This window comes from Cuculus canorus, chromosome 3 (assembly GCF_017976375.1).
Source record: "Cuculus canorus isolate bCucCan1 chromosome 3, bCucCan1.pri, whole genome shotgun sequence".
Lineage (NCBI taxonomy): Eukaryota > Metazoa > Chordata > Aves > Cuculiformes > Cuculidae > Cuculus > Cuculus canorus.
In genome coordinates this window covers 25,586,556-25,608,516 of record NC_071403.1, presented here as the reverse complement: position 1 = coordinate 25,608,516, position 21,961 = coordinate 25,586,556, and the positions used below count along the sequence as shown (strand labels likewise).

At 37.6% G+C, this 21,961-nt stretch overlaps 1 protein-coding gene across 20 annotated transcripts in view; it reads right to left on the bottom strand.

The window, feature by feature from the left end:
• The window catches only part of KLHL32 (kelch like family member 32), a 117,510-nt gene that overhangs the window by 48,585 nt on the left and 46,964 nt on the right, over positions 1-21,961 (bottom strand). For 18 of the 20 annotated variants that reach the window (XR_008448933.1, XR_008448934.1, XM_054060940.1 and 15 more), the window contains 2 exons: positions 20,278-20,385; positions 12,044-12,142 (listed from right to left, as the gene is read on the bottom strand). Coding sequence is in view for 17 of the 20 variants with exons in the window: in XM_054060940.1 (XP_053916915.1) it covers positions 12,044-12,142; positions 20,278-20,385 (207 nt within the window). In the remaining 3 variants the exon portion in view is untranslated. Of the gene's footprint in view, positions 1-12,043; positions 12,143-19,498; positions 19,898-20,277; positions 20,386-21,961 lie in introns of all 20 variants that reach the window. The other 2 variants (XM_054060951.1, XM_054060946.1) reach the window with 2 other exon arrangements.

Here is a 21,961-nt window from a genome sequence, read left to right as displayed (position 1 = left end):
AAACTCCTGGAGGATTTGATCCTAAGCAAACATATTTATAAAACTGAGAGACTATATCAAAACAAAAAAGTTCTGACAAAATTGTCAAAAAATAGTTCCTGGCTCATGAACGTAGGATAAAATTACCCTGGCTGCAGGACTAGGAAGTACAGAACTGTTTCCTTCCTGTGACTATGAACATTTTTGCAACTCTGCATTAAAAAGAGTGACTGCAATAGAACAAGTTTTTCACCAATTGTCTGTACAGATATAGGAAGAAATACTTGCACTTTTGACCTCTGAAGGTATATGGTTTCAATATTCCTCTAAAGAGTAAGAGACTTGTTGCAGCTGCAGGAAGATATGAGGGTACTCAGCAGTTAAAAGGATCTGAATGTAAGTAGATGAACGATAAAAAGGTAACATTAAAGGTGTTGCAAAATATATTTTATTTGGAAAACTTACTTGTTCAGGTATCTCTACATTCCTGCAATGTCTGATCGCACCACAAAAATCACTATGAATTTTTTTGCTTACAGCATTAAATCAAGGCAAAATCTTATTTTACAGTGAAAAAAGGAGCAGAAGAATAATTTAAAAGATTTCCTCTGATGCAGAAGATACAAAAAACAGAACCTCAAATGCCTGTGACCCACTCCAGTGTTCTGGTAATTAGATAATTATTTTCTTCCAAATCTCCAACTTAAATACAATTTAAAGTTATTTATATAGCTCAATACATCAGGAATATACCTGTAATGTGTTTTATATAAGCTTTATGCCTCAGTAAAATAAAATCTTCTACAACTCTCTGTCCCTAAGCTTATGCAGGAAAAGAGCCCCTCTTTCCCATCACTAGGAGCTGTGCTGATTAGTAGGTTTAGTACATAATAATCAGAACTGATTTCAGGAGGTAAAGAGAATAAAAAGGAACAGAAGCAGTCCACACAGAGGAAGAAAAATAAAAGAAAGACAAAAAATCTGGAGGCACCGGTGAATTAAAAAAAAAAAAAAAAAAGAAGAAGTCCGTATGTATTAGGATTAAGGGGGATTTTTCTTGTAGTTTAAGAATTATTGACTGAGGATTCACTTATCACTCCCTTGGTCAGAAATTATTATATGATTCTCTAAAAAAACATGGAAAGGGCAAAGCCCAAATATAAAAGATGGAACTTGACTCAATGTCCCATTTGACAGTTCCTACAGCTGACCTTCAGTAGTGTCAAACAAGTCACAAGTCCTTCCAAAACTAACACGTGAATGTTCACACTGCTGAAGGTGCTAAGCATCAGGAAGGCACGAGCCTTCAAAGACCATGATGGCTTTTGCTCATTTAGTTTCTAGGAGTTCTTATCAAGATTAAAAAAAATAAATTTCAGCCCCCTCATGCTCTCCTCATCTCAAACAGCTAATGATCAGAATTCCATTCTTTACCACCAAGGCTTTCTTTCCACAGCAATACGGAAAAGAAAAATACTTAATGAACACATCATGTATGTAAGATGTAATCAAATGACAAAAACTGTCACTGGCTTTAAGATTTCTCCTTGAAGACACCATTTTCAAAAGCAGAATAGATTACTGTAGGCCCAGCTTCTCAGTGTTCACAAATACAGATGCTTGCTAGAATCTCAACATCTTTAAGGATATGCTGGGCCTCTCTTCTGTACCCCACTTCAAACACAATAACAATGAAGTGAAGACAATCATCCTTTAACAAAAAAATGGAGGGGCATTTAGGGGAGGGACAAAGAAATGCAGAAATACACCCTTTTTGAAGGTACTGAACTCACAAGAATGTTCACTGTTTTAAAAAATTAAGCAGAGCTTACTGAAAAAGTTTTTAGTTGATGATCACTCCATGCAATGTTATAAAAATTAGTCCTTTTCAAACACAAATTTTAATGAGAAATGTTGCCAAAACATCTAAATTTCAAAGATTTCAACCATACCTAAATGCAAAACACTAACAGCAATTTATCAAAGGTTATATATACCTAATGCTGTTTGCTTTCCCCCACACAGAAATATTTACTTCACACCTGATCATTTTTGCTACATCCTTACATGGAACTTGTTTCCTTCTTCATGCTCCCCAACAAACTAAAATGGTTCAGCAGAAAAATGTTTCCCTATTAGCTACTGAAATAGTATTTAACAGTAGTTAAAACTAGATGATAATTTGAGTAATTCCATTTCTGAAGGTATTTATGTATGCTTTGGGCTCAGGTTATCTTCATTACAAACCTTTCTTCTTAACTAGCACAACACACTCACTGCGTGTGTTGTGAGCACTTCAGATCAAACGGTAATGATTAAGCCACCAGAAAAATATAACGTATAACTGGGGGAGAGGGGAGGATAACTACATAGGTTTGTATCAAGTTCAGATTTTTTGTCTTTAACAAGAGATGGTTTAAAGCAAAGTCTAAAATGCAAATACTGCCAAACTGGAGGATGAATCAAGTTGGACTCCTATGACTTCAGTTCACCTCCACTATTGAGTAAACAAGGTTTTGGAAGGATAGTCTTTTCTACTCAACTGACTACAAAACAAAAATAAAATTTACAAGTTCTTATTAATATCTTCTCAAGATGGAGGAGACCAAGTCATTCACTATTTTTCTCAGTTTAAGACTTCAAGTGCCAAGCTGCCTTTCAAATTCTATCAAATAACACATTTTCTCACTCATCTTTTTAAGAAAGATTCAGCTCCTGCTTAACATTTCAAACTTGAAATTGATCCCTGTGAAAATAGTAATAGCGCGTTTAAAAATACCAAGTACACAGGAGGTAAAAGATGCTTACTTTATAATTAAGAAGGAAAAAAATCAGTTCTACTTTGCCTAAGCTGATACAGAGGAAAAAGAAGATAGACAATTAACTCACTGCCACAGTGATACTTCTGAGATAAAAATCAGATTGTAACTCACTTCAGGCCTAATGTTCTCTTCAGGTTCATAGGTTAAAAATGATTTATAGTCACCATTTTGAACTTAGCATTCTAGCTTTTCCCATATTAATAAATACTTCATAGCCAAAGCATTTTCATGTTGCAGAAATACCTTTGCTAAAATGGCTTAACACAACTCAAATTGCTTTAGATCAAAGCACATTTAAATATAATGTCCCTCTGCTTCTTTACAGGAGGTGAAAAAACCTCTGTATATCGGCTGCCTGTATTCCTGTTCTTTCACATTAGAGCTGTAAGTCTCCTCTTTCAGGTCACGTCTTCCACATAAAAGTGCTAAACTAATGCCGCTTAATGACAAATTAATGTCCATGAATAAAAAATACACCTCTAATAGCATAGAGTAATTTGCCATTACAATATCATCATTGGACATGCCCCTGGTTTAATACGATGTATTTAATTCATAACTTAATGAGTGATATATAAAAAGAGAGAGATGAACCCTGCAATTACATTTATGTGAGTCTGTCACCTTATTTGTAAAACCTTAGAGTCATTTACATTCAAATTAGAACAAATGAGTGATTTCACAAAGTGCAGTGATAAATGACCATTGCAGCACAAGACAGAACTGTATTTCCTGTGAAAACATTCACAGTTTCCTATTATTTGTTAAAAATTACAATGCATATTGCCCAGTGTTGTGTGAATAATGACTTTTTTACTGATTAGGTCAGAAGACTAATACGGAGTAAAAATAAATAATTTTTCTTTTCATTTTTTCTGATTTTAGCTTCAATTTTTCTGCTTGCACTGTTACGGACTCACACTGCCACCTGCTGCCCATGCCTGGAGAGGAAGGGTCCCCACTGCCTTATGTCAAATCCAGTCATTCTGCCTCTCCAGTTTCACCTCTTGCAATCAAACAAATTTTCCTGCCAGGTTGCTAACTGGGCACGTCGCCGTGGGCACCGGCAGGTAAGGGGTAGCTGCACTGCCCTAGTACAAATAATGCTATTTGGGAGGTTCTTGAATCTAAGCTTCCTCAACTGGAAGGAGAATGAAAAGCTAAAGACCTTGGGGAGGGGGAACGACACACATAAAACATTAGTATTGATCAGATGGTAATTAAAAAGAAGAATTTTGTACACTAAGCATTCCAGGATTCATCAGCCTGTTTACAGCTTTATAAAAAGACTCTAGAAAGAATCCAGAAGCAGGAATCTTTCAGGGGTTGAGGAACAGAAAGGTTAGGTGATGAGGTCACTTTGGCTAGAAAGACAACACAAGCAGGGCAGGGAGGGAAGCAGTGAAGCTATATCCCTGCTTTTTTCCTATTTAAAATACACACCAAAGCTGCTCTCCTTTCCTGACAGAAACTGCAAAGTGAAGGAAGATGCAGCAGTACCTGCCTCTTCGGAACTTGTGACCTCTCCTGAGACTCTGCACAGAAGACGAGCAATATGTATCCATAAAACTATCTAGACAGCTTGGGAGCTTTAATCTTGCCAGCAAAGGTAAACCTAGACGCTCCAACATCATTTTCCACACGTACATCAGCAGTTCCAATTCACTTTTGCCAACTATTACTTCAATGGGAAAAGCAGCACACACACACACACACAGACAACGCCAGAAGGTTCCTGACCATAGTTGCACCATTTTCTCTGACAGTTTAAGCTCCAGGAGCAAAATAGCCACTATCACATTGCAAACAAAGAGCAGCAAGTAGATTGCAATAAGAACGTGATTCAAAGTGACTAGGTATACAATTTTTACTTTCCTCTCTGATGTCAACCAAAAAATGGAGAAAAAAATCATTTTTTCCTGAATTCCATTCTTAGTTCAAATCCTCAATAATGCATTCATGTTTCACATATATAAACCTGTATCTTTCTAATGTATCTGTACATTACAGAAAGAGAGAGGAGATAAATTCCCAAAGTTATTTTTAAGCTTTGTGAAAGAAATTTCCTAATTACTGTCAATACAATCATAGAATGGTTTGAATTGGAAGGGATCTTAGAGGTCATCTAATTCCAGCCCCCTTGCAATGGGCAGGGACACCTCCCACTAGATGAAGCTGCTCAAGGACCCATCCAAACTGGCCTTGAACACCTCCAGGGATGGGGCAGCCACAGCTTCCCTGGGCAACCTATGCCAGTGCCTCACTACCCTCATCATGAAGAATTTCCTCCTTATGTCTAGTCTAAATCTTCCCCTTTCCATTGCCCCTAGTCCTATCACTACATGCCTTTTGCAAAAAGTCTCTCTCCAGCTTTCTTGTAGGTTCCTTTCAGTTACTGGAAGGTCGCTATAAGGTCTCCTTGGAGCATTCTCTCGTCCAGGCTGAACAAGCCCAACTCTCTCAGCCTGTCCTAGTATGGGAGGTGCTCCAGACCTCTGATCATCCTTATAGCCCTCCTCTGGTCCCATTCCAACAGCTCCATATTCTTCTTACGTTGAGGATTCCAGAAGTGGATACAGTACTCCAGGTGAGGTCTCACAAGAGAGTAACAGAGGGGCAGAATCACCTCCCTTGACCTGCTGGCCATGCTTTATTTCATGCAGCCCAGGATACGGTTGGCCTTCTGGGTCGTAAGCACACATTGCCAGGTCATGTCAAGCTTCTCATAAATCAGCACCTCCTTCTCTGCAGGGCTGCTCTCAATCACATCATCTCCCAACCTTTATTGAAACTGTGGATTGCCCCGACCCAGGAGTAGGACCTTGCACTTGGCTTTGTTGATCCTCATGAGACTCACATAGGCCCACTTCTCCAGCTTGTTCGGGTCCCTCAACAGCTGACCAAACATGCTGCTTCCAAACACAGCAAGCTAGCACAGCAACAACTGCTTGCATAACACCAGCAAAACGCAAGATGACATTATTTCTGTCTACTTTATGTTCTTGGTATGATAAGGTCACTCTTTCCACCACAGGATAAAACTGGTAGATTCAAGTTTGATGGTGGCTTTATAAAACTTCACTCTAATTCTAGGGGAGGGCTGTGTGTGTATAGAGCGTGCATGCATGTACTTAGATTAAAAAGTCAGTATTGGTTAAAAAAAGGCAAGCTTTGGTTGCTAGATGACCTTTAGATTTTTTTCCAGTAGTTTAATTTGCTCTATATGAAAAAAAACAGGAGCTAAAATCCCAGTTGGATTGGGGCTTCTAGCAATAAAAAGGTGATGCTCTCAATCTCTGGTATAAGAATTAATTCATCTCTGAAGACTATACCTTAGTGAAAGATGGGATTGTGTTGTCAGCACCATTCCAAATGGAGAAGCTGGATTTAAGAAAAATAAATAGCTTTAAAGACCTGGCACTATCACATGTAAACCATGTGCACTCCTTTTCATTTCACAGGAAAATTCATTTGTAGCTTTTTTAAAAACAGTAACATATTTCAATCTATAAGCATATTCAAATAGTTTAAAATTAGTAGAAGAAAATATCTAGATCATTAGGTGCTCATATACCATGAAGAAAAATTTATTTTATATGCCTGCATTGACCATTACAGTGGAAGGTTAAAAATCAAATGCCCTGACCCAAGACAATTTGCATGCTTCAATTATTAACAAGAATTATCCCAGGAAGGGTTATTTTATCATTTGTGAGTTGATTAATCAAATTTTTCCATTCCAGGCCTGCTCCTGCTCACTGTCTGTTTTTGTAGACAAGAATCCAGAGCACAGAGTACAGGGATGGCTCCAAGAAAACTCCAATTGACTGCTGCTGTACTGTGCTGTCTTTTTTTCAGGCTCATTTTAAATCCCATACCTAAAATGTTCTTTTTCGTCAAATGGGCAGATATACTGACAGCACAGTTCTCTCCACTGTAATGAAGTTTCTAAAACGTAACCTAGTACACTTACCATTTAGCAGAGAACTTAATGCAGTAAAAATGAATGGGAAACCTGGCATCGAACTTTTAACTCCTCTTGACACAAAAACGTTTATGATCCATAGAACAGTTTTTTAACAGTCAGGGGAACTTTAATGGCAATCAGGATCGCTGCTCATGTCTACTATACTTGCTGCTCCAAGCTGCTGTGAGACTAGGAAATTATTTCCAGCACTGAGTACAAGGACAGTCAACTAACACAACTTCTAATAAGGTTGTACTGAAAATATGCAACCATCCAATAAACATAACAAACGATATCCCAGACTCTGTCCAGTATCTAAACCTAATTTGTTCTTCACAAAACGTGCCTGATCTGGCAGCAGAAAGTTAAAGGGGTAAATGCTAAAAATCATCCCCTGTCCTGCCTCTCTCACAAACAAGTAGATTGCTTTGGACAGTTGTGCAACTTCTAAACCCCTCACTCACACCTATCACTCTATTACCCTGAATGTAACTCAGGAGGTATATAGAACTCCACTAAACACAATAATTGCAGACTTTAGAAAAATACAGAAAAATCACCTAGATTTAAGATTTCAAATACAAGCAATTTTATGTACCAGGTCTCTGGATACCAGTGGACATCAACCTCTGATTACTAAAGCTATACACACAGAATACTGAGTTGATGTTGATCAGTAGAAAGAAATTCCATTAAAAACTCATATTCTCAATAGCATTCCTTACATATTAAGACTCTTTGATTGTTGAAATAATTTGCAGTTTGTGGCTCTCTTTGGTACTGAATACACAAACAGCTGAAGACAAAACTTCTTACATCTACAATCTGTTATATAACTCAGAAATGTTTGTTTCATAAACATGTCTATGTTCTGAATAAATCTTTTAACACATTTACTCTCTTGCATAACAATAAAGTTGTCATGCACCCTTCTGAAAAACATTTACAAGCTTTAAAGTACAAAATAGGTCACCACAAATACACTACCTAATAGCATTTTCTCTACAGTTCCATTCAAGCAGTCCATTCTCAGATCTCCATCACATTCAAAGCCTTCAACTACCTTTCTCTTGCCTTTTCCAATTTCATAGCAGGACAGTTACAGTCCACTAGAACACTAGGAGCCAAAATCTTTAAGAAGTAGAAAACCTTAAGTAAACTAGACATTCTGATAACCCATTCTCATATTTCAACCAAGTCTAACTGTTGATTGCAGTTTACTGCCTTAGCTTCTTTTGAAAAACCTCAATCAAAACTGACAATTGCTCTGAGCTGGAAGAGGAACTTGGGAAACAAGAGTCTTAGAGAACTAGATGTGCACTCTGCACGCAAATGCTGTGTGTGTGATGATGGACATTAGCCTAATTTGAGATACACAAAGTTCAAGTCTTCAGAGCTTAGCCCTCCCACACCTATGTAGCAGCAACACAGCTAATAAGAATCGCGTTGTCGTACCCTTTGTTTAGGCAGAGACAGATTTTTGAGATCTCAAGCCTTGTTTCAATGTTTAAAGCACCTGAGAATTATGCAGATTATATGATCAGAGGGATTCATGAATATGTATGTATCTCAAATAAAATACATCAGCATGCTTCAAAAAAGTCCCCCTCTACAAATGAAGCTAAAATCAAATCCCGCAAACAGCAAAGGCTGGGGAATAATCGTAATTCAAGATATGACACTGCTGCAGTGGGGGAAGTATGCACAACACAAAGCTAGAAGACCTAATGCTCGGGCAGTCCTCTTCTTTGCAAGTACAGAAAATACAAGCTACAATTCTTTAAAATTAAAATCACTGACTTATTAATCCAAAATAAGAATGAGTTTTCCAATGAGAAAATGGAATCAACATTAGATGTTACAGAACATTTGATAATGTGAAGTTTATAGATGATAACATGCATTTAGTAAACTAGCAGTTAGAAACCTTCATTGTGTCATGCTATCATAAACATCTTCGAAATAAATATTACCTAACTGGGGATGGAGGAGGGGGACAAGAAGATTCCTTTTTTTTTCCTATCTTGCTTTTGATCAAAAACTCTTCTCAAAAATGCCATAATTGTGATTCCAACAATTTGTTACAGAAATCAATTCGTTGATGAATCTCAAAAAAAGTGAGCTAAGCTGGTTGGTCTAAAAGAAAGAGGAAAGCTCTTGCAGTCAAAATAACATTTTGTTTATTTTGAGACAACTGAGAGGAAAAGGATCGTTAAGGATCAGTGTATATAAAAGTCAGTGTTGGCTGGAAATTAATCTGCCCCCAGTGCACTGCAAGTCATCTTTCACAATTAGACATTTTGATAATTATCTTTGATGAATTAAATCGGTACAGTCTTCTTTGGAACCTCACAGACTACAAATACGCCTTGGAACAGACATGAGTATGGGCCACGCCAGTTGCATTTGTGGTAAAAATCCTTACTGAAATCCTTGGAATAACTACAGGCCTCAGATAAAAGTATCAAGAAGAGATGAAACTGTCTTGAGCTCCAAAAAACTGACAATCTGTAACACCTAGAGAAAGAGAAGAGCTGGAACAAGCTCTAACAGTAAGAGCAGCACTCCTATACAGGAAAATCCTGGTCCAATCCAAACAATTAAAGACAATCCTAAAAAGCTAAAAATCTGTGTCATCATTACACAACAATAACAAATGACAACTAGATCCCACATACTATATTTCCTGAATTTATGCTAAGCTAAGTTCACGATATCCAAACAATTCAAAACAAGAAGAAAGAAAAATCAGTAGTACAGTAAATGAAGAACTCTGCAGCACTCAGACTCATCGGAACGAACAGAAAGGATAAGCGTTATTCTCTTTCCAACATTGGCATCACAGCATGCAGGGTGACAAGACATCCCAGTTACCCAATACTGCAATGATAAGTGACTTTAAGGAAGCCTTCTTTAACTATTTAGATTTTATTTTTAGACGGTACTAAAATAAAGCAATAGTCATTTTTTTAAACCACTCAATAGTATGTAGAACATAAACATATATTTGATATAATTAATTTGGACCCTGAAAGATATCACAGTCTTCATTCCCAGTACTTTGTTGACCTCTGCTAAAAAGGCTTACACAACTACACAAGATTGATTACTTGCATGGACTGCAACTCTGCAGAAAAAACAACACAGACAATTTCTTACTGTAATCTATTCAGACTGCAAATCTGTCTACAGATATGCCTTGTTTGGGTGAACCTGGCAAGAAAATACTGTAAAAAGAGCAAAATACAGTCTAAAGGCTGACATGATGTAAGCTACAGTCATCCCACAAATGCCCATTCAGAAATACTTTACAGAACTACCACTGCTCTCTGTCTCCCACACATATTCTCCTCTTTATTCCTTACCCTTCATCCCCTATCCAGTTCTCTACTTTCCTCATTGTAAATCTGAACATCGGGTCCCACTTCATTTTCACACCAGTGTAGCTCCAGTTACCGTGCCTTGGCATACTACTCAAACAGAGCTCTTTCACATTATTTGAGTAGCTGCACATAGAACATCAAGAAAATTTTACTGGTCTGTTAATTACAGAGTAACTTGGGAGCAATGTTTGCTCACTCCAGGGTATTTGGGGAGCTGAGAGGTGGTTTTGGGGTTGATTTGTTTGCTTTGGTTTTGTTTGTTGTTTTTTGGGTTTTTTTTTAAATTCATAAGCAGTCTCTTTCTAAATACATGACTATGGCTTGCAAATCAAGGACGAGATACAAAGCACTGCTAACTAACTCTGTTGTCTTTCCACTGCAGTGACCTCAGGATGAGAGCATTAAGATGGTGTTGAGGGAAGAGCTACAAACACCAGAGGCTACTCATCACAGGTCACAGAAGTTAGAACAAGGACTTATGCTGGGCATGTACCTGGTCCTCTCCTGCAGTTCTCTCACGTCTCTACTTCACCAGATTGAGCTTCTTCCCTAATCTTTACTATTTCCCCTAACTTCTTTGCTGCAATGGTCTCTTTGGCTCCATTTCTAACAAAGACAGAGCAGGTAAGTAGCAGAGACATGCTCACGTTGACAGCTTTCTTGGGGGAGGCATTAAATACACTGTATGATTATCAATGTTGGACTTCTTTCTCACTACAATAACCCCTTCCCATGCCTGCCTGACAAGTGGTAGGCCAAGTGGTTTTGTGGCTTATTTGGCATCTCACATTTCTTGTTTCTCAAACCGTCTTTTCCATTATATTCCATGTCTATCTACTAAGAAAAATAAATCACCCCTTACATTCCTGAAAACAAACAGATACAAATGGCAGTACTCTACTAGCTCCTTTAACTTTCTAATCAATTTTTAATGCACAAATTAGTATCTCCTTATTGTCTGAACATACATTTTGAAGGTTTCCCTAAGGCTAATGCTCAAAGAACAAATTCTTCCCCCATAAGACACAGAGCCTTCAAGTACATCCTGGAGCGATTAACATGAGATCCTGCATGCCTACGGTACTCAGTAGCTAAGCGTTCTGCCAAGCACACTCAAGACTGTTCAAAGGCAGTTATGCTGTTGGAAGGAAAGTACATATAGAGAGTATTATGCTGACATGTATTCCCATACCCAACTGTTGCACAGATACAGCCAATGTATCCTATACCAGTAACAATACTGAAAAATTAGAAAAAAAAAGGAAACAGCTCTGTAGAATCACTTGTTTTTTATAAGATTTATCATAGATACATATCTAAGCTATGTTCTTGTTACCATCATGAGCCATCTCCTAAACACGACAAGCACAAAAAATTATTTTGCTGTATTCAGATTTTTTTGCTTCATAATGACGGCCCCAAAGTTGATAATATGATCAGCATTATGGGGCATGAGGCCAGCTGAGAATAAGGTGGCATTGTAATAAGCTCTACCCCTTTAGTGCGAAGTAGTACTGCCCTGGAATATGCAACAATATTCTGTTGTGAACACTTATATATCTGAATGCTTCACAATACTCATGATAGCAACAGGGAAATATTTAACATTTGGTAAACTGAGGCAGTTTCTCGGGTAAAGAATGGAATCAAATTCCCATGTGCTGATACTAATAGGTGGATCATCCTTGTTTTCAGGGCTGAAGTGGACACGATGGATGGCAGGAGAAAGCACCTATCCACAAAATTAAGGTAACAAGATTCAGGTCTCCTGAAATCTAGTTTATTATTTAAGGTTACAGCAGGTATTGTACTAATACTCTTCTACTGAAATCAGGCTTGAAACTAAAGTTTACCAAACAGAAATGGCTTATAATCAGATAGAGAAGCCTCACCTGAACAAGATAGTGAGAACATAAACTAAGAAGCTCCAGCAGCTGCAAATGACTCCCAGCTGCTAGGACATCCTGTATCACCCCTGGTTCCAAGAGGATCTGTAAAGAAGAAAATGGAAGTTTTGTCATGTAGAACTCAAGAGTACTTGTGGAAAATACTACAGGCCTTTGTCATTTCAGACATTTAAGTCAACATAAAGAACAGAAAGAGTACAATTACACATACAGAGAAGTATTTGCAGGTTGGGAAAGGAGTTTTAAAAATTCACCTGAATCACCCAAAGGATTTTATGCAGATTTTCCTGTAAGAGTCCACAAGCCACATTACCTGCTATATTATTTAAAACTAAACTTGTTATTTATTTTAAAACAAGACTTTGACAAGTAGCAGAACCTCCTTTTTTTATCCATATACCTGGATGCTTCCATGTATACTGATGAATCAGGCCAACAGAATTAACTGAGAAGTCTCCACTACCAGTACTGTTCATGATTGTAAAAATATACAGGCTAGGAACACCTTTCACATTCTGCATGGTACCACTTCATAATTTTCCCAACCACTGTTTTCATTTTACAGCGCAAGGCTGTGAAGGCACAGAGTGAGTATGCTGCTGGGGAAGTGCCAGAAAGGGCTTAGAAACCAAGACTGATTATCCTGTCACTTGCTCACATGAAACTCCCACTCATTTCAATTAAAATCACACAGAGGCAGCAGCCAGGATAATTGAGCCTCAGCTCCTACCTTGGTCTCTTGGGGTCAGGTTGTTAGAGCATCCTTTTCAGGACATAAAGTCTTTCAGAATACAGACACTGGTCAACTTATCAGTAATCACATTACAAACTATCCAAACTAATACTATTTAAATATAAATGGTGCAGCATCCAACAGAAATCAGAAATACATGAGAAAAAATATTTTTTCAAAAATACTCAGTTTATTCTGAGTTTTATCCTACTTATATTTCCTTGGCAACTTTGGTTTCACACCACATGAGGTCAGTCTCTCACTGCTCCACAGGGAAGTAAAGCTTTCTTCAGATACTTTTTCTTCTGCCCACACACTTCAGTTTTATCTCACAGCATCACTTACATGTCTCAAATGCAGTGGAATAAGGAGGATGGCAAAAGGAAAGACACTCATCTGCATCTTTTGCAGCTGAAGCGTTTTTGAGGGAAATGAAAAAACACATGCGTGCATTTTTTGAATCAAAACTACAAATTACCTCCAATGTAATGGATATATTAGGAACAGGGGAGAAGGGGATTGGTTCTTGTTTATACCAAGACCTTATTCACATTGAATTCTGTCAGTGTCTGACATGCTTAAAGCTTGTGTAAATCACTATATATATATATATATATATATATATATATGTACCTCCATACTAGGTTTTAAGTGAACATATATGTAATTTACATACTGTACAAAAGTTCTTTATCTAGCCAGAAAGACACTTGAGGAACTTAATGTAAATAAAACCCAGGCCAAGCACACTCCAGGTTTTTGTCTGGTGCTAATGAGTTTGTTATGCAGGATGAGAGGTAGTTCAATAGAAAGCTAAAAATTATTTCAGTTACAAAAATTCTCCAGTAAGTATATTTTTTTAAAAAATGAACAGCCCTGTGAAATATTTTCAAGAGGGAACTCAAGGTCAGACTGATAGAACAAGCTGCTTTAAACCTTGCAGTGTTTGTTATTCAGACATCATTTACACTGAGGAAGTTGTCATCTGATGTCATATTACTTACTAAGTGCCAGCCACCAGCTTAACATTGTTAAAGACACAACATGAAGACAACCAGAACCCTAAGCAGATTACTACCTTAAAGGCATAGACAAACTAAATTTATCTGACAATATGAATGTATTTAAAGCTACAGCAATCCATTTACAAGTAATACTAGTAGCATTAAGAAATGAGAAGTAGTATAAGAGGAAAGGAAGGTGGCTGGTTACTATCGAGAGGTGAATTGTAAGAAGTCAGCATTCATTTCAAGGTGGCACTTACTAGCACTAAATCCAGTTCAGTTCCTCTTGGTGCCAAATCCACAGGCCAAGGGATAGAAAGGATGCAAAAATTTGGTGTTTCTTTTCAACAGAAAACTGACTTCACAAGATTCGGACAGGCAGGTTACACAATTTCTTAGATCCACATTTCTTAGACATATACTTTAAATCTACATGGAAATGTATCCATTGATGCTTTCTCAATATATTGAGGAAAGCTGCTCTGCAAAAGCAAAAATTAGGAACTTTTCTAAATGAAACCTGAACTTCTGAAACACAAGTCTTAGGCAGAAGAGGGAATTCTATAATCAGCCCCATGGTCACAAGATATTCACGGCCCTAAACACTCCCCGGTACATCTACAGGACATCTATAGGAAGCAGCCGATAACTGGGATTCATTCTCCTTTTCCCCAAGATTTCCCTCTTCCTTTCCCAACTTACCTTACATCTCCTCTAACCCAGTACATCTTAGGTCTCTGAGTAAGAGTGAAAAAGATTCTCTGGGATCACATGTCTTGCCTTTCTCTTCCATCAGCTTTCTTTGGGAGACTTCTCAGCAACACAGAGCAACTACCAACTGTGACTACTTGGGCTAGGAGTCATATACGAACACTTCCAGGAAGGGGGCATCCACAACTTCCCTGGGCAACCTGTGCTAGTGTCTCACCATCCTCATTGTGAAGAATTTCTTCCTAATCTAAATTTTCCCCCTTCCAATTTAAAGCTCCCCCAGCCATCCTATCACTACATGCCTTGTAGAAAGTCCCTCCCCAGCTTTCCTGTAGGCCCCCTTCAGGCACTGGAAGGCTGCTATAAGGTCTTCCTGGAGCCTTCTCTTCTCCGGCCTGAACAACCCCAACTCTCTCAGCCTGTTCTCATAGCAGAGGTGCTCCATCCCTCTGATCATCTTTGTGGCCCTCCTCTGGACCCATTCAGACACTCATCCAGACATGGTTAAAGAAACTAAACTAAACTGTGTCCCCAGACAAAGATGGAGAGATTGAGGATGAACTTCTATACTTCTATATTTCTTTCTCATTCCCATTCAGCTGTTTGTGGGACCATGGAATAAGTGAGATGGTGTCACAAGTCACATTAATAATAAAACAGCATTACGTTATGACAGTAAGGAAATATGCAATGTCATATCGGAAAAGTCTAGAAAGTATACCATATTGAATTGAACATAACAATAAAAAAAATAATCTGAAGATTCCTGCCAGTCTGATACAAAAGAAAATTCCTTCTTGATTCCACTTGCAGTGATCAGCATTTCAAACAAGACAGTCATTTAACAAAAGTACCACTTGCTTTTCCCCTCTGGAGATCATTTTGTGTGCTTCAGAGCAATCAGAAAAGTAACTTTTCTTTTAGAACAATTTTGATTGCATTTCACTCTCAACCAGTTAGCACTTCTGCCTCTCTTCAAGTTCATTCATGCTTCAGTTGAATCCTGAGCTCCTCACAAACTGAGAAGTACTGCTTCAAAAAGGTGCCAGCAGCAGGGAAGAGAATTCTATCCCCTGTAGGCAAGTGTTCAAAGCCCAGGTGTGTAATTTTGGTATTACACAAAGGTGAGTATTTGACAGTACTCGTTACAAAACCCAGATATTTCATTAGCCAATGCCAGAAGGAGTCAAGACCAGCATTCGTCTGATACATGTTATAACATTTTTCCAGAAAACTAAATGAAAATCTGTGTTAAATGCACAGCATACAAATCACAGGTTCACAGTTCTCCAGTTGGAAGGCACCAAACCATACAACTAAGAGTGTTGTCCAGACACTCCTTGAACTCTGACAGGCTTGGTGCCATCACCACTTCCCTGGGGAGCCTGTTCCAGTAGCCGACCAACCTCTTAGTGAAGAAACATCTCCTCATGTCCAGTCTGAACTTCCCCCGATGCAGCTTTGTACACCATTATGAAGTAAATACCATTATCATAGGTAGATAATTATCATTATTATAAGAAGGACTCCAAGCAAATTCACTATTTTTGGGAAGATGTTTCATTACTTTGATTACTTTGAGCTCTATTTTTGAATAATTATAAATACAACTTCATACGTGGCTTTCAAGAAAAGGAAACATTTCAACATCCTTTCTATAGGCAGGGTGTAAGGCTATGTTGATCTTCAGCTATGAAGATACCAGAGGATGGCGAAATTCACTTTTTGAGAAAGAGCTGAACATAAAACATCTCTTGTATTAGGGCTGCCACACTAATTGTTTCTTTTCAGCTCTGGTAATTTAGGATAATTTTGTAACTTCATGATGACAATTTACTTTCTATTAAGACAGAAACAGAATATTAAGGTTTAGAAAAAGAAAAGGGACAACAGACAGTTAGGAAAAACAAGATTTAGTCAGGAGATCTTGGTACTAAGCCCCATTAAAACCACTGGTTGTCTGTATGGTCTTTGGAAAGTTATTTCCTCCCCAAATAATTCATTGTCTATGATGCAAAGTAAGGACACCAAGTACTTGCTTTTGTAATGAGTTTTGGAGTCCTCAAACAAAATTCTATCTAAATGCAAAATATTTCTATTACTATAGACTAAAGATAATGATAGAACACAGTTACAAAGAAGGATCCAAGTCAGCAAAGCATTTCAGTAGACACAGGACTCCAACTGTGTATTTGTATTTTTGTTGAACTAGTATAACAATGATCTACTGCAAATTACACCCACTGTTCTTGCACAATTCTTCTTTCTTGAAACTATACTGCAGTGCTTGTCACTTGATTCAAACTATGGTATCCTTTAGGTTTTATGTATGTATATGAGATCAACATAAATGGTGCAGTTGATGGACCTAAATTTGAGGAGGAATGCAAGAGCCTCATCTAAAATAAAGAGCCTTGAATTTCAGTTCAAACCAATTATTCAGTCTCATGGTACTTATAAGAGCCTGTTTCAAGCACTGAAACTTTGAATTCAAATGCCCAGTTTTTTCTTCTGATAAAAAGCACCTTTTCTTGTAATGATGATTGATCCAACTACATTGGTCTATTTAGGGGTTATCCCATTCCTCCATATGATATTGTCTCTTGGTAACAGATTAGTCAAAAACAAAGAAACAAAAAGTCAAAAAGAGCAGGCAAGGGTGTTCATGACATTCTAACCCAGTGGTTATGACTCTTTGAAGGAATTGTGAGCTCCAAATCCTACACCAAGAACTGTTTCTCCGTAGTAATATCTCAAATACAGAGTTTCCGTAGTGACTGTACTTCATCCACCACCCTTCCAATGCACACCTGACACTTGCAAAATGCCTCAGGGAGGAGGAAGGCTGAGTAATCTAGTCATCGAGGCTCTAGCTTGGCCTTATTGCTGCAAGATCTGAAGTAAAAGAGATATTGACCTTAAAGCCCTTTTATGAAGAAAGAATGTATCAACTACCAGAGGAAGAGAATTCTGTCTCTGAATTCTGAATATAGGGAGTATATGGTAAATTGCCTAAAGTCAAGAGCGGAGGTATTTAAGGCTTTTTTTTTTGGCAAAGATTTCATTATTAGAGGATTACTGATAGCCTACATGCATAGAACAAAACCAGATTCTGTTGCTACTCCTTTTGTTAGTTTTTAGTTAGTTACCATTTTTTTTTTTTTGTGGTGATTAGGGGCCATAGTAATGGATTAATTCAGTCAGAATTACAATATTATTTATATTTAACTTAGTTTCACTATAATCTTTTCTTCTGTTGAACAATTTTCCCTTAAAAGCAAAATATTCCCATCAGTAATTACAATAAGGCATTGTCTGCTTAAGACGACAAGAAGTAAAGTTGGTATTTGAAGTCTACGGGCATATTTCAAGTTAAAAAAAATATAAAAATCTAAGTAGGGCAGAATTTCATTTCAGGCTGCAATGTCATGCTAAAAATTAATTTCTTAATTTTGATAACTTTAAAAGACTCCAGGCATCAAATATTGCCATGATGCAATATTAAACATTTCCACCAGATGTCTCCAATACGTTATTTTACAGAAAAAGTTACATTTGAGTAACTACATTTCAAATTGAACGCAAGTTTGGCAAAATAGTAAGGAAAGAAAAAGAAGAACGCTGAAACTAAATATTTATCTGTTTAGACACGGATACCTTAGGACTACTCATAAATTGTTGTCAGTTCCAGGGTTACCTAAAGCAAACTTTTTTACTAACATTTTGGCAAAACACGTTAAAAGAAAAAAGAAAAAGAAAAGAATTTATGGTGTTCACTTTTAAAAGGCATATCAGATCATGTTTCAATATCTACATTTTCAGAGCAATAAAAGGTTGTAGTTAGCATGAATGGGTTTTGGGGTTATTTAGAAATATTTTGTTTATTTTTTAAAATCAGAAAGTGTTCACGGATCCAAACTAAAGATGACTCTGATGTAAGCATGCAGTAATCCATTTTATTAATAGCCTTTGTGGATTACTCCCACTCATTACCTTGAAGTGTTCACCCAGACTCTGTCAGCCTGAGTCAGTATTTGCAATGCTCGAAACACAGAACTGGAGTGCCAGAAGAGAATTTCAAGGACAAAAGGGAAAATTTTACACTGCTAATTCTCAGACCTACGTATCACTGAGTTATGCTTCAAAGCTGTCTCTATAAGACAGCTCCTAGAGAACCCTTCTAATTTCTGTGTTCTGAAGTAGTACCTAGTGTATCTGATAGATACGAGACAGTGCAAATTTTGCCCTATAATCACTTTTATATAAAAGCAACTTTATATACATGCACATCTATACTTAACTCAAGAAATCCACTCATTCATTCAAAGCAGATTATACCTGAAAATTAAAGACTCACAAATCTCTAAAAGATCAATGACAGAAGGCACATATACTAGGGAGCTGAGGATACTATCCTCAAAGTAAGGTGAGGTGGATTGCTGTCTTACAAAAACCACAAATCCATTCTTTCAGAGTTCTCAACATACTTTATACAGCGTTATTCAGCTTTGAATTATGCTGAAAGATAGGGAAGAGTACTTGTATACACCACAGACAGGATGGGTGAGATAGAAACCAATTACAACCCATCTTCTCAAAACTTACTTTGGAAAGTATCTTTTGAATATTTCTATCCAGCAACAAGAGTCCTATTTTCAGAACAATCAACCTATAGTCTCAAATAACTTTAAGATGATACAGGTGTTCCATAGCACAGGAAACATTTGATTTTCTGTATTGAAACTTTCAACTCAAAGTACAAAAAGCATACTAATGACCGTATACTGAGATCTTCAGGCAATTCAGAATAAGAGCATGGCATCACTGTCTCTTATTTATATGAAAGAAATCTTTTAATAAGTTATGTTTTCTGTAACAGCAGAAACACAGAAATTTCAAGTGCTAATCTTCAAGGCAAATACTAAAATATAACTGTTGTGTGGGCTGGCAACAAAAATAGCTCTTTCAAAACAGGTAAAAAAAATTTCTTACCTTATTTCCTTTTAGTTCCCTTTGAAAAAGTTAAGGTCATATACTCAATCCACATTACTGAAACAGATGCCTTAAATTTGTACAACCCAACAACTCTTCCAGAATAACATAGTATGGATTAAACTTTCCTTTTAAAAATTAACTAATAAAAATATATGCAGCAATAAATTCAATTGTTCTAGCAATATCTCCAGACACAGTTTGCTTATCTATAATTTTAGAGTCCCAAGCAAAAAGAAATTCGGATGTTGTGGAGCTCTTAGCTCACTATCCATGAACTCAGAACTGAGATGAAGCCATACACAAACGTTGTCCAAGCATGCAGTGTACAGATAGGGCAGGTTTGTTTTGTTGGGTTTTTTGGAGGGGGGCAGGAAGAGGAGCATCACTCTGCATTTTCTGAAATAACAAAACGTGATACATAACCTATTATCATAGGAAGTGCTACAATAAAGATGTAGACTACCCATAAGTATTTACAGATACGCCTGGACTGCATCTGTCCAAGAGAAGAGACTACTTTTTGCCTCAATTATATAATTTGTAAAATGTACCATAAAAGGTCCTGCATGGTTCACTACCACCATAACAGTACACATAAACAGTGGGTTTATTAGACCATCCCCCGTATATCCAAAGTAAGATCTATTAAAACAAAAGATGTTGTACAGAGCATTGTACCAGTAAAGTAATTTCTAGTACCTTTGTAAAGGTCATCTTCAGTTTTTATTGCAGTTTGCTTTCATTTGTGTCTCATAATTTGAAAGTCTGTACAGTACCTGTCCAGTATATGCGAAGTCCAGGGCTTGTTTTAAACCAAGGCTTGTGACACCATGCAAATTCACCTCATCAGCTTCACTTTCAACCATGCAGAGACTGAACATTGCCTATGGAAAGAAAAGAATTGTTACTAACCATTAAAAACAACCCCCAGGAAAGGTCCAGGAAGAAAAGGATTGATTTTTCCACCTTCACTAACCTTTATTTTTCCCTTGATAGAAGTTTTAAGTACCAACAGACTTATGATTTGAATGAAACTGATACCAAGGTTTCAATACTGACCCCACAGAAATCAATCTTGCAATGGATACCTTTTATCAATAAAGAAATACAAAAGCTTAATATGGAAAAGGTGAAACAAATGTCCTTTCGTCCAGGTATATATACTTCCTAATTGAGTAATTCAGGTGCAATCAATGGATACAGTCAGACAATAAGGTTGTCATTCAATTAAAAAAGATAAAGAACTGAACTCTGGAAAAAAAAATTCTAAACAAGCACCACTAGAAAAAAATACTTATGTATAGTATCATTACATATGGTAAGGAACAGTAAGCCATACACAGTTACTTGTAGGAGAAGAGGCAGTTAACAGTCTTTTATAAACGATCCTTTCCAAATAAACACCTCAGACTGAAACATGAACAGTATAATACTCAAGTCATTGAACAAGGAGCAAAGATGGAGATGCAGTTATCTAAACTTACAACCTCCCCTTAACTTGGATTGCCCCAGTTGCTCAGATCATAAAACCTAAACTGAAGATTAGCAATGTGCTATGGAACTTCCCTGAGAATAACAGTGAGGAGAGCAAATGTCCTTTTGATCCAGTCTTACTTTCCAGAGAATCAGTCTTCTGTGCCGCCCTGGACTGAAGCAACTGTACTCAGACCCTGGATCCTTGTAGGATCCTTTTTCTTGCTGCCCGTGTTAAACTCAGAATCACAGAACAGTTTGGATTAGAAGGGACCTTAAAGATCATCCAGTTCCAACCTCCCTGTTGTGGGCAGGGACATGCTACTAGATCAGGCTGCCCAAGGCGCCATCCAGCCTGGCTTTGAACACCTCCAGGGATGGGGTATCCCCAACTTCCCTGGGCAACTAGTTCTAGTGCCTCATCACCCTCATCATGAAGAAACTTAAGACTCCCATCTGTCCCTCATTCTTCCCTCCCAGACTGCATTCCTACTGCAGTATCTGTGCTTACCCTCCTCTTACCAGTCCCATTCTCCAGTCCAATACTTTCCCAGAAAAGCAACCTTTATCTTTGTCACTCTCCTACATATTTTTTAACAAAACATACCACTCACAGTCTTTATACAGTAAACTGTGAACAAATAACTGAACAGCTCTACCATCTGTCATTGCTAAAGAGAGTCTAAACTTATCCCCCGTAGGTTTTGTGCCAAATTGTTAATGCCTCTTACGGAGGCTACCAAAATTCACCCTGGAGAACTCCAGCAAAGATGCAATTCTTTCTAATATACCTTCTGGTACGTCTGTATGTACTCTGCCTGTTACCTGCAGAAGCTGACGCAGTCAACAAGAACACTGGTTTCCATACCTGCAACCTCTCCACTAAGCACTGCTGAGATTAAAGGAAAAAATAAGCCCTACCCCCTAACAGCTTAGCACTCAGCATTCACCTAGACCCCGTCAGCTTCTTCAAAGAACTGAGCGCTT